The following is a 13,886-nucleotide window of genomic DNA, read 5'->3' on the forward strand; positions in this document are numbered from 1 at the left end:
GCTGCATCTCTCCAGGGAGTATCTCTTAGTTTGGTCTCCACATTTGATTGTTTTTGCCTCAGAGTTTAAGGGAATGAAAAATTTGTTGGTTTTTTTTTCCTTCCTGACAAGACATTGGAGAGGAGTTGGTATAAATATGCCTGCTACCTTTTGTTTCCTGTCAAAACATCCTTTAGGGCTGGTATGCAAAACCCTACTTTTGAAGAGGAGCAGAGGCATTCCATTTCAGAAAAATTTGGCTTCATCAGTGTGTAACTAACTGCCTTTTTCAGGGTAGCAGTGGAGGGACTATTTATTCAAAAGTCAGAAGCATATCTCATAGAAACCTGGCATTTCTCAAAGGTCTATTAACCCTAAAATGCCTGTCTTTTCTACTAAGCAGGTATTTTGGAATCATATTTAGAAATTATGAAGCGCTATCCATTTCTTTACTGTGGTATGAGATGTATTCTCGTTTGTGTATTTTTCAATTTGCCTCATAGCTTATTGGTCAGAAGGTCAGCCGACTTTGGGATCACCCTGTGAGTTCCACTATCATTTCACGCAACCATGTGAAGCAGCTGCTTCAAAACTATACGAAACAGGTGAGTGTGTATGAACGCACAGTTACGTGAAATGTTTTTGGATCCTATCTGCAAATTGGAACATATCCACATGAGCAGCAACTGTAGTTATCACCTTACTTAAATGTGTGTCTGCTTTGGAAAACCAACTAATACCAGAGTTGCCTTCCCCTTTAGCCTCGGAATCCCAGGATTGACAAGCCATCATTCAGTGCAGATTTTCTGCCGCTCAGCTACTTCACTGACATACTGACAGACATAGAGTCTTCCAGTCAAGGTAACCGGGTTTTCTTGCTTTTCCCTTGACACGCCAGTCATTCTCCATTCATGCATGTGTGAATCCATCTTTACTGCATTCTTTACTTCTAAGTAGGGCCACTCAAATTGGCTTTAATTAGTAATACACAATTTACTACCTGGAGTGAAGACGGAAGGATAACCTGTAGCTAGTTGTTCTGTTAGCCCAAAGGCTGCTCACCTCTGGCGGTTCGAATCCACCAGCGACTCCAAAGGAGAAAACTGGGCAGTCTCCTCCCTTTGCCATTTATTTCTTAAGAAAGCTGCTATGAGACAGAACTGAATCGACAGCAGTGAGAAAAGGACATTTAGTTGATGTGAATACCCTTTCTTGGTGTTGAGGTTATTACCACATTATTGGCTTCTGTGCAATACTGATTATGCATTATAGTTTTTAGGACACAATCTACACACAGAGTAATAATAATAATAATGATGATGATGATAAAAATAATAAATGTTGGGAGAGTGGAGAAGAAGACCCTCGATTAGATGGGTCAATTCTGTGAGTGGAGTGGTGGGAATGAAAGTGTTTGAGACAGCGAGGTTGGCACAGGATAGAACAGCGTTTAGGGCTCTTGTACATAGGGTCTCTATGAGTCGCAAACGACTCGATGGCACAGAACAACAACAACAATAACAACAACTTTTAGGATTGGCAAGTCAACAACAATAAAATTTTTAAAAGAAAAAGGAGCTCTGGTGGCCTAGTGGCAAGAAGCTGCACTGCAATCCTAGAGGTGTATGGTTCAAATCCACCAGATGTTCTGCTGGAGAAGGAGGGAAAATCTCCTCCTGTACCAGTCAGATCTGAGTTGACAGTACACACATAATAATAATAATAATAATAATGAAAACATTGTTAAAGGACACAATCTCATTATTAAATGAAATAAAAGAACTGATTTCAACTAGAGTTAGGGCACAAGTTTTGTAATGTATGGCTTCATAGCTTTCTCTTTGTTTGTCTTGTTATTCATGGCTTTCTCTTTGTTTTTCTTATCTCCCCAGCTCAGCATGCTTTTGAAGGACATGACAACGTGGATGCAAAATTTGTTGGAGAAGCAGCTCTGAAACATACCACAATGCTTTTAGGTTTGTGAAAGAGCAAATGCAGTTAGATCAGCTTCCACTACTTTAACCTTACTTTAGCAGCATTTGAAATTGTTGACCAAGATCAAATAGATTCCTGAGCCATTGAACTGCAGGTTGGTACTTGTTTCGATAGCGCTAGAAGAGGAAGACCCTCATGGAGATGGATTGACACAGTGTCTGTAACGATACATGAGCATATACAGAGATGGTGAGGAGGGCCCAAGATAGAGCAGGGTTGAGGTCTGTTGTTTCTAAGGTTACTAGGACTCAGCTGCATCTAACAACAAACAGCTCCACCTTCCTCCACATTTAATCATCCTCAGATGAGTGGTTGAGTACAAAGAAATGATAATTTGAAGAAGATAAAGTGCCAAAAGTGATGCTCTTCTGAGCCTTCTTTTCCTAGGAACCACACAGCCCCTAAACTAGTCTCCTTGCATTCTGAGATAAAATACAGTTGATTCTTGAACAACTTGGCTTTGAATTGCCTGGGCCCGTGTACACACATTTGCCCCCCTCTTGTTATTGTACCAAGTTCAAGTGTGTGAGACTATGGTGTGTAGGTTATAATCTCTCATGAGCAGTTTATCACTACACTAACTTACGCATTGCAATAACAAATGGTTTTAATGAGATTTTAGCGGCAGGAGGGGAGCTCTGGTGGGATTTTTTTTCCCTTCTGGTAAGAAGCTGCACTGTAATCCCTGAAAACACACTGTTTGAGACCACCAGCTGCTCCATGGGAGAAGGATAGGCAGTTTCCTCCTGTGTGATTACCTGCCTCTGAAAACCTGCTGGAGGGTCAGCTGTGGGTCAGTCCAACGATGGTACACAACAACAGCAACAACAAGGAGTGGGCACCCCCACTCCGAGCTGACTAGGGGTCAACTGTATGCTTTAAAAATTCAGGGAACTGTTCTTAGGAAAACAAAAACTAGTTGTGTTTCTTAAATAATATAAGAAGAAAAAGTAAATGTTACATAAAAATGATATAAGCAGAAGAGACTTTAAAAAAATGGAATTTGGAACAATTGAAATATTCTATCTCCAGTATGAAATAATTTATAATATAGTTGTTTGTACATTCAGTATTTAGAATATTAATTGTTGTTTGTGATGGCTAAGATGGAATGGTATTTAATTTTTTTAAGTTTTTTATATTTGAAAATATTCAGTAATATTGAAAAATAAAGCCACTACAAAAAAAAAAACACTCAAAATTTTGATCTGACTCTTCCTGCTTGAATTTCTGTTTGAATCAAGAGTTCACGAACATATCCCACAAGATTCTGTGACATCTCTTTTCTGTTTTCTTTCTTCTTCAATGACTTCATTCTGACCCATGAATACTGTTACTGCCGGGGCTCAGCCTTTAATTCCTTGATTTTCTCTGTCACATTGTTTCCTTCAGTGAACCTATAAAATAACTATAATTCTTAGCTGGTATAGGAATTCGACTTTTCTAAAATCATCATGTCCTGGAAATTAGTCTATCCTTTGGAATTTCCCTTCTAGGTCAAACACTTCATGGTCACTGAGACTCAAAATATTGGAGCCAAATCAGCAAGGCAAAGATAATGCTTTCCCTTGAAACTTTTTTTTTAATTCCTTGATACTTTTAAAAATATTCTCTAAGTCACTTTTTTTAAAAAAAAATTGACTTTAATTGGCAATACACAGTTTACAACTGGTATAAGCAGATTTGTTCATAGAGTTTTCAAAGGTCTGTTATTTAAGAAGTGGATGTGGCCAGTCCTGCTTTCTAGTCTGTTTTCTTCCAGGACCTCTGCTGAGGGTCACCAGCTGAGGTGACCCTGGCATTTGAAACACCGGTGGCATAGCTTCTACCGTCGTAACAACCCATGAGTCACCACAGAACAGCAAACTGACAAATTCTGTACTAATAAGAGTAAGTGAGAAGCATATATACATGTAAGCTATAAAGTAAGTAGCAACATGGAAATGACTCCTCTAGTACAACAAATTTACAGATGGGTGTTGTGTCTAACAGTGAATGACAGAAACAACCGGGCACACGAGTATCCTGGCTCAGGACAGCCCTCACTGGCCCTGGCTGCGGCCCGCAGCAGAGTGGCATACCTGTTCAGTCTGTATGCTGAGCAAGTCATTCAAGAAGCTAGACCGATAAAAAATGTGACATCAGAATCTGAGGAGGACTCAACAACTTGCATTATGTAGATGACACAGCTCTGCTGGCTGAAAGTGAAGCAGACTTGAACTGGTTACTGGAAGAAAATCAAAGACTTCAATACTGATTACATCTCAACATCAAGAAGACAAAAATCCTCACGAGTGGGCTGATAAGCACTATCATGATAGATGGAGAGAAGATTGACATTGTCAACAGTTTCATCTTACTTGAATCTACAATTTGTACCCTTGGTACCAGCAGTCAAGAAATCAAAGAAGCTTTTGGCAAGGTTTACTATCAGGGACCTCTACAAAGTCCTGAGGAGCAATGATAGCACTTTTAAAGAATGAAATTTGCCTTATTCAGGCTATGGCATTCAGGCTTTTGAAAATTGTTGTTTTTTTAAAAAAATAGTTTTTCTAGCCACTTAGCCTCGTTTGAATGTGTGGTCTCTAGCTCCCTTAACTACATGCACATGATTCATCATTGCTCAGCATCTCCTACATAATCAACAGCTGTGGGTCTAATGTAGGAGGGAGAGTTGGTCAGGCAGTGGTGAGGCACAGTCGGACAGAGCCCTGGAGATGAAGCCAGAAGAGCTGACTTGGGACTGCCAGGAGACGAGGCCTGCTGGATGAGCAAGAAAACCTGAGTTTATTTTTGTTGCTTGATTGAACCTAGACTTTCACTGTGTGATGAGCTTTGTCTTCCTCTTTAACCCCCCGACCTATTTCCTTAGTAAATCCCACAACCTTTGGAATGAATATTACACCCTGTGATTAGCAGAAGTAGGTACAGTAGTGTCAAGAAGTCTCCTAGTTCAGAATCCCAGTGGCCTCCTCAGGGTTTTTGCCATAAACTCCAATCTGCATAAGCATGGCCTCAAGGATCATGTATGAATGTGGATCACAAAGGCCTAGAGGCAAGGAGAATGTGGCTACTTTCTGTATTTCATTCATAACCTGCTGTTGCTCAGGTCCCCATTCAAACACAGATTCTGGACTCATAGACTAAATCTCCAACTAGTCTGGCAGTATGACAATTTGGAAAAGCTCTTAAGCTTTTGTTTGATTTAGTAAAGGAAAGTAAAGTGATGTTTTCCATTTCCAGAGTTGTGAAATAAGATACATTACTACTACTAACATGTAACAACAAGCTCTGGCTAACTTTGAGAAGAATGGGAATCCCAGAACACGGAATTGTGCTCATGTGTAAACTATACCAAGAAGCTGTTGTCCAAACAGAGCAAGGGAACACTGCATGGTTTAAAATAAAGAAAAGTGTGCCTCACGGCTGTATCCTTTCTCCATATCTATTCAAGTTGGATGCTGAACAAATAATTCGAGAAGCTGGACTTTATGAAGAATGTGGCATCAGGATGAGAGGAAGACTCATTAACAACCTTCATTCTGCAGATAACATAATCCTGCTTGCTGCAAGTGTGGAGGACTTGAAGCACTTGCTGCAGATGATCAAGAACTACAGTCTTCAATATAGCTTGCATCCCAACATCACGAAAACAATAACCCTCACTAATGGGTCAATATACAACATCATAATAGACGGAGAAAATGTTGATATTGTCAATAATTTAATCCGAGTTGGACCTACAATTAACACCTTTAGTGCTAGCAGCCAAAAAATCAAAAGATGTATTTCACTGGGAAAATGTCAGAGACCTCGCCAGATTACTCAGGAGCAAAGATGTCAGTTTGAAGACTGGGGCGTGTGTGTCCTGTTCATACCATGGTCTTTTCAGTCACTTGCTATGCATCAGAGAGCCAGACAATAGAAAAGGATGACAGAAGAATTGATGCTATCGAGTTGTGGTGTTGGAGAAAAATACTGAACATCTTATGGACTACCAAAAGAATAAACAGGTATGTCTTGGAGAAAGTACAGCCAAAATACTCTTTAGAGGCAAGATGGTGAATCTTCGTCTCACATACTTTGGGCATATTGTTAAAAGAGGAGATTCCTGGAAAAGGATACCATGCTTGGAAAGGTTGCGGGTTAGTGAAAGAGAGAATGACCTTCAATGAAATGGACTGACACAGTGACTGGAACAATGGGCTCAAGTGTGCCAGAGATGATGGGACAGGGTTCAGATCTCTTGTTTGTTACAGGGTCACAATGAGTTGTACTTGACTTGATGGCACCTAACAACAGCCAGTATGAAATAATGATAATGTCAGAATACTAGTGATGTAAAAACCAAAGTTTATGGTCTACACATGACTGTTTAAAAACAGAGATACATGAAATACAACAGTAACAGATTAAATAAGACTGACTTCACTTTTAACTCTCATACACTTGATATTAGAAATACTTTGAGATTTTTGGTAGGCTAGTTTCCGAATTTTCATGAGTTTGAGAAGATATACATTTATAAGGGAAATAAGTTAGGGCCCAATTATTTGTAGCAAAATGTTTAGGTATTATTGTCATGACAGGAGTCCAGAACGAAGGCTATATAGCGGAGTGGACTTGGGAGGAGGGATTATATAACAATGAAAGAATTTTTCTTTTGCTTTTCAAAGAGTAAACTGGGGGAGAGGGGAGAGATGGGCGGGGAGAAACCTGCAACAGTGAATAAATGGAAATCCAAAGTCTCTGTAAATTTTCATTAAAATTGGTAATAATAATAAAAAAGTACAATTTGAAATTACAAAATCCACTATTACTTTGAATATTTATTCTCATTGCATTTTTACAGCACCTTGCCTATTATATCGTTTTGAAAGATAATCACTATACAGAGTGAAAAAATAAGAAATGAGCAATTCAAACGCATGCTTCAATACTGTGGGACAATCTGATGCCCTACTCCTCATCACGGGACAAGGCTGGGTTCTGTTGTGGGTTAACTGTACCTTATTGGTCTATAATTTAGGACTCTCGTGCTCACATTTCCAACTGTGGGTGTGAGGAAGCCTAGTTCAAGCTCTCTTCTCGGGAAGCCTGAATTGGGGCGTACATTCAGATTTCAATTGGCTTTACAACAGGTTTCCTTATGTGCCTCATGTTGGACCCGGGTTCACTGGGTTTGAAAGGAGCCAGGGCACCGTATGGTTTCGGCAAAGGCAGAGTGCCATCCGCTTTGGGGACGTAGGCATTGGGACGCTGTTCCGCAGATGTGTAAACACCACTGGGGAGCTGGCGACTGTCTTCTTCAGACAACTCCTGCAAAGAATGATTTTTTTAAGTCCTCGGAAAACTGGTGATGTCACACTTCCTTATTAGGGCTCTCTCTCTCTCTCTCTGTCACACACACACACACACACACACACACACACACACACATACAACATGGTGCATCTCACTGCCGTGGGCTTTGTTGCTCGAGGGCCACTCTGTGCCTGGGGCTTAAGGTTTGTTTTTTTTTTAAAAAATGGGCTCTTTACTGACTAGATTTAATTCTCAGGATCTTTCATCAAACACTAGTTATGTTTTGAAAAAGGGAGAACAGTGTATTTCCTTTTGTGAGCAAATGTTATAAAGAGGTAAGGAACAAAATGAAACCAGAGGATAGCTGGTCAGCAGCTTGCTTCGAACCTCGGGGACCTCAAACTTCTGCCTGTGCCTCTGGGAAAGAGGAATTTTCACGACATGAAAAAGAACCATGGAGGAGGAAGGCAGGTGAGTTACAGGCTCTCTGGATAAAGTCTGACTGCCAGATATTGTCCTGGTGGGGGGAGATATCCTGAAGCCGACCCTGTGGTCAGGTGTCCCTGGTGTTTGGACTGCATTATGTTCTTGGGCTAGGGAGTGACTAGCCATCCCTGTGGGAACTCGGCAGTCTCAGGGTGTAGTAGTCTCCTTGGAAAAAGATGCCCAATTTCTTTCTAAGAATGTTGAAGCGTAATGGGGCTAGGCAGAATTGGGTACGCAAGCTAAGAGCAAAGGTGGTGGACAGACCTGAGCTGAGTCAGTGTCAGAGAAGAAAGGTGTGGCTTTGAGATCCATGAGGAACTTTAGGTGCAGTGCCCGTCAGAGGAGGCAACCACCGAATGCCAGGAGGGCTCCACATAATGTGGAGGCCACGGCAGATGCACGTGGAAGAGATTCATGCACATTGTCATGCCAGTGGAGACCATGGTTTTGCCACAGTAGTTCACAAGGACGTGGAGTGAGATTTGGTGCTTGACAAGTATTCTCCAGGAAATACTGTAGGACTTTGACTGACTTCTCTTCAATTTGTCTATATAGTATCTTTAAGAACACAAACGCCTTTCTAATGACTGGGGGACTGTATGTGTGGTGGAATGGTTGCATTCTCATGTCTGTTGGGATAACTGGCAACCTTAAGACTGCCTTTCCTGGTGCAGCTGGGACATGCAACACAGGAGCTAAAACTTACCTGAGACTTTGCAGCAAGGGCCAATGCATACATTTCCTCATCTCGAAGCACCTTCAGCCACTCTTTCTCGATGTCTTTATTGAGTGGTAGACCCTTTTCCAGCCTGGAATTGCAAGAGTAGATGAAGTCTTCCTTCTCCCTGACTTCCCTTTGGAGTTCCAGGACCTGGGCTTGTCTCATGGACAGCTCAGCAATGACAGCCATCAGTTTTTCAGTAGCTTCTTTGATCTTCTTCTGGTAGTCATTCATCTAGAATGAAACAACCCAAGGCTTAGCCTACACACCATTCCATGAAGACTTCTGCATCTTTTTAAAAAGAAAATGTTGAATAAAATGTTTAAAATTAGTATCCTTTTAAATGCCAATCAGGTGGGTTGCACAGTGACTGCAACAATGGGCTTCAGTGTGTCCAAGGCTGTGAAGATGGCACAGGATAGGGCAAGGTTCTCATCAGTTGTTCATAGGGTCATGGTGGGTCATACTCGATGGCACCTAACAAGAGCAGCAACAAAAACAACTACCTATGTGCAGAGAGAGAGAGAGAGAGAGAGAGAGAGAGAGTGTGTGTGTGTGTGTGTGTGTGTGTGTGTGTGTAAGTATCCAACTCCAATTTCTTCTACAAATAAGCAAAGACTGATATTATTCTGGTTGTGTTAAGCATTTCCTGAGCTGTTCCATTTTTGTGAAACCTTTTGCAGGAACCAAAAGCTAAGAAGAAGAAATGAGGGGCTTGGAAAGGCATGTTCTGTTGAGCACCACACAGGGTTGGGCCACTGATGTGTTAAGCATGTATTAAACTCTAGGAAAAAAAGAAAAGTTTGTTGGTTGAAGAAATAAATAAGCAATCAGTCCCAGAAACAATTCAGGCACTCTCGATAAAGGAGGAATTGTGTCATGTTTGCAACAACTTGAGCTAAAACAACCCATTTCACAGATATGAACCCAAAATTTAGGATTCTTTATTTTTTCAAGTTTACCTGCTGGTGTTCGTAAATCACAAACTTGGGATCTGAATATCTTTCTACCTCCTACCCCTGCTTATGTTCAGAAGATTGCCTTTTTAAGTGTTTAAAAGCAGAAGATGCACCAGGTAAAGAGCACTGAAGGTGGGAAGAAGAAAGAAATCATTAGGAAAGAACTTAGTGAAGCTGCAGCCTCCCCGTGCCACAAATGTAGTTAGGATCTGCACTTCTCAAGCACTGCGGTTGCTTCCAGAGAGAATCTGCCATCAGCTTTTGGCAAGCAAATCCTTGGTGAAAAGTGACTTCCGCTAAGGAAGGGAGATTTCGTCCTTACAAAAGGCAGGTAACATTTACAGCAACACTGGACGTACTAATTCAGGCCAAGTTCATGAGCCTCCATGAGTCGTAGGCTTTACTCTCTGAAGTAAAGCTGTGAATTGCACAATTGCTATGGGGGCTGTTCAAGTGTCTGTTACTGAAGCAGTCTGAGGGGAAGTGTAAAACCCAAATAAAAATAGGGTGGGAGGCTTACGATTTTCAGTTCCTCATTACTTAGAGTGCCTGCAGCCAGAATGCTCAGTAAGCCAGGTAAGGAGAGTTTCCCTTCTCACTGTGTACTCTATTCCTGTCAGGGACTGTAAATTTTAAGAGAGGCTTTGATTCTGCAGGAGGGTGCTGTGGGGTTGGGAGGGGGCAGGAGAGAGGGATAGGTGCCGACCATACCTAAAAGTGCAATCTCGGGGGGTGCGGGTGGGGGGCGCTAGAAAAAAGTGAAATTGCCCACTATTACCTAGTAAGTAAGAACGTAAGGAAGTAAGCCCGTGCTTGCTTTGTTTACTGGATAATCTGAAGCCAAGTGTTGTGCCGGAACTATTTCTGGAACAGAGCTGAGTGTTTACCTATTCAGTAAATGTCTTTCTAGAATTGAGTACATGATAGACAATGACAAAGGACTAGAAAGGATTTAATTCTGGGGATGAAATACAAAAGGTAACAATTATTGAGTAGGTGCCTTATTAAGTGAAACTTGTAGACTGTCACTGAAAAGCTTAGGTTTCTCCAGTGTAGAACGAGTTAGGAAAAAAAAAATTGAAACTTATTTTGGACAATTCTCTAATGAGCATCATTACATTTTGGTATTTCCCTAGTCAAAAGCCCTCCTCTCCAGTGTTTTACTCTAGATAAATAAACTAGTCTGTGGGAAATGAAAGGTAATAGCAGAGAAGGGCAGAAGAGAGAAAAGACCTTGTTGGCCAAGAGGAGCGTGTCCTGCTTGCAGGCCTGAGTTTTACTGCTGAGTCTGTCTGTGAGCCGGGACACCTGCTCATAGATAAAGTCCTTCTCCAGTAACTTCTCCTCCTTCATGGCCAGCTGTAGTTCCAACTATGATCGAAACCATTTCAACAGGAAGAAAAAGAAAGTCACGTACAATGAAATCATCTTTCCTAATTAGAGCACTGCTCCCCCTGCTGCCCCCCCCCACCCCGCCCTGCCCCTTACTTAATAGAGACCCATAGCTTTAATCTCTATTGAAAAACTTTGGTTTTCTCCAGTTACCAAAATGCACCTGAAAAGTCTCTAGAACTTTATTTCCAGCTGCTAAAATACACCTGAAAGTCTTACTCAAGACTGCCCCTGCCTCGAGCTCACTCCAGATGAGTCTAGGGTTCTTCTTCCCATGGTAAACTAGGAGTAGCTCAACCATCTTGATGAGACACTGCCTATTAACATGTTCCTATTGGGGAGCTCTGGTGACTTCAAGATAAGGCCCTTCCCTGTTAATCTAAAGAGGGAAAATTCACCCAAACGAAACTGCTCCTTCAGACAGTGAAAGGTAACTTTAGTACTTTGAAACCATTGGTTTTTACATCTTTTCACAAGAGTATAAACCAATCTTAGATTTTGTTACGAAATCAAGGGAGTGTATTAACGTCTAGAATAATGAAGGCTAGGTCTATCTGCACAAAAAGAGACGGTACTATGGGTATTTAGGAACTAGTATCAATAAGGGCTAACAGATGCTACTTTAAGAAAGAACATGTACCTCATCTAATTTTTTCATCATTTGTTCTTTAGTCAGATCTTTCCCTGGAAGGAGGCGGGTTCTGTTCTTACCATCAGGATTTACAAACCGTTTCTCCAAGTCTTTTATTCTGTCTGTACACTGTGAAAACTATTAAACAAGAAAGAACTGTTAGTTTTCAAACTAATGCTTAGTAAGATCACAGAGCTCAAGACCTTAGAGTTTCCTCAGCAGGAAAAACCCTTGCAAGGGTAGAAGGGAATTGTTCTCCTGGGATCCATGGTTAAGGAGTACTTTCAATCATTCATAGTATTATGAGGGATGCTCAGAAAGGACTTTGCTAGCAAGGAGGTGCCTTCTGAGTCATCAACGAAAAAGTTTCTTTCACAACCAGTCCTCAGATCACTATGTTCACATTTCACATTATGTGATGCTGTGTGACTGTGAACTCAAAATACACAGCTTGGCACTGTGACAACCTACAGTGAAGAAATAAGTAGCACACTGGACTTCCCACTCTTGGGCAAGACTGTTCAAAGTTCCATTTAAAAGCCCTTTGTTTGCAATAAGCTTACTGGCTTCACAAAGAAGAATGATGTTCTTAATTACTGATATTAGTTAATTATAGTGCATAGTCTTTGAGGAACAGGCTAAAATATTTGTATATTTTTTTACTGAACTTCCAATGTCATATATTACGATCAATGATATTTATGGAATCCATGAGATTTTGGAAGTAGATGAAGAAATACGAGCACTTCCAAATAGAAGCAGCAGTCACAAGTTTGGCTGTTTAACAAGGGAGATGTGGACCATGGTGAAAACCAAGAGTTGTTATTTTTCAGCTTCTGCTGAAAATCCAAAGTTGTTATGGTGAAAACCAAGAGTTAGTCTTTTCAGCTACTAGATAGCTGTGCAATATCAAATCATGCAGATCATTCATCATCTCTAAATCTGTTTCCTCAATTGTCAACTGGAAGCAAAATGCCTATTATCACAATGCCTAATATCACAATTATCTCTCTGAAGGAAATAACATATTTGAAACACAACAGGCCCAAGAATGATAGAAGTGGTTGTGTTTTTGTTGTTGTTTTGTTTTAATAAGGTAGAATTTTAAGATTTTAACTTATGGCCATCCTCCCTGCAAAAATAATTGTTTTAAAAAGCCCATCTTTAATGCTAGTCATTCTTTAAGATATACTGTGTCTGATATTAGTATTGCCACCCCAGTTTTCTTACTGTTGGTATTTACATGGTACATTTCTGTTGTTGTTTTTGCTGTGTACTGCAGAGTTGGAACCGACCCATAGCTTATCCAATGGCAGGTTTTCAGAGGCAGTAAATCGCATGGGAGGAGATATCCCATTCATCTTCCACTGAGCAGCCGGTGAACCGTGTGCCTTCAGAATTGTAGCACAGCTTCTTTCCATTAGACCACCAGAACTACCTTCTTATAGTAATTTAAAAATTATAATTTGAGTGAAGGGTTATGTATGGTGACATAAATAATTAGAATTTAATTTTCTTTCTTATCCCTCTAAATTTTAAATTATACTTAATATAGAATTAAAATGCCTGTGAACACACATATATAAACATTTGCTATCTTATTTTTTAATAATATTTAATGTTCTTTAATTAAATAAGAAATAAAGTTATGGTTTTTGCTTATCAAAATGGCATCTTGACTGATTGTCAAAGTGGTATCTTGATTGACTTTATTTCCTCATGGGCCCATTGAGGAAAACCTGGTAATTTTTTCTGTACAAAATAATGTTCCTGCTTTCTAAAATAGTTCATGTGATTTCTAAGATCCCTAAAATGGAGCTATTATTACAGGCCTTCTGAGAATGTGACTCATAATAATCCTCAGATTAGACTCTTAGATGATTAAATATGGTTTCAAATTACTTCTTGGGAAAAACGCAGACCTTAAGAGATTTCAGAAAATGATGCAACAAAAGGAGAAGAATTATTTTTTGGGGGGTGAGGGAGTTTTAAAAACCCAAACCAACACAGCAGCTATGCCAAATAACAGGATATGACAGGGATCCGGTGCTGCAGGGCAGAGCACAAAACTGCCTGCCTAAAGCCAGACATTCCACATCGCGTCCTTTAAGGGCAAACACAGTTAGTGCCAAGTAGACAATCAAATAATTAAGTGCAGTTGCAAGACTGATGGTAAGTTTTCTATTCAACTCTTCTTAAGATTGGAATTAACTCTTGCAGAGAAGAAATTAAATAACCTACCAACCAACATGAGAAGGATTATCCTGGTGGAGGGTGGAGCTGGGAAGCAAGTGGGTAATGGCACTGGGCTAAGGGTGGGGTCAACACTTTAACTAACGCTTACCCCCACAATAAGGGATTTATCTTTAACTGCTCCACAAATTGCTGTCTGTCAGATACTCCTCTAAATCTGAACATT

At 40.5% G+C, this 13,886-nt stretch overlaps 2 protein-coding genes across 2 annotated transcripts in view; one reads left to right on the top strand and one right to left on the bottom strand.

Moving 5' to 3' along the window:
* GSAP (gamma-secretase activating protein) overlaps positions 1 to 1,963 on the top strand; it is a 112,288-nt gene extending 110,325 nt beyond the window's left edge. Inside the window, exons 29-31 of the mRNA XM_006882600.1 lie at positions 483 to 584; positions 741 to 840; positions 1,872 to 1,963. Coding sequence (XP_006882662.1) covers positions 483 to 584; positions 741 to 840; positions 1,872 to 1,963 — 294 coding nt within the window. The remainder of the gene's footprint in view (positions 1 to 482; positions 585 to 740; positions 841 to 1,871) is intronic.
* A 5,126-nt stretch (positions 1,964 to 7,089) lies between these two features.
* The window catches only part of CCDC146 (coiled-coil domain containing 146), a 115,935-nt gene continuing 109,138 nt past the window's right edge, over positions 7,090 to 13,886 (bottom strand). Inside the window, exons 15-18 of the mRNA XM_006882601.1 lie at positions 11,477 to 11,605; positions 10,678 to 10,815; positions 8,471 to 8,719; positions 7,090 to 7,293 (exon numbers count right to left, since the gene is read on the bottom strand). Of these exons, the coding sequence (XP_006882663.1) occupies positions 7,090 to 7,293; positions 8,471 to 8,719; positions 10,678 to 10,815; positions 11,477 to 11,605 (720 nt within the window). The remainder of the gene's footprint in view (positions 7,294 to 8,470; positions 8,720 to 10,677; positions 10,816 to 11,476; positions 11,606 to 13,886) is intronic.

Source organism: Elephantulus edwardii, unplaced genomic scaffold, assembly GCF_000299155.1.
Source record: "Elephantulus edwardii isolate Elephantulus edwardi_28Jun2011 unplaced genomic scaffold, EleEdw1.0 scaffold00022, whole genome shotgun sequence".
Classification (NCBI taxonomy): Eukaryota; Metazoa; Chordata; class Mammalia; order Macroscelidea; family Macroscelididae; genus Elephantulus; species Elephantulus edwardii.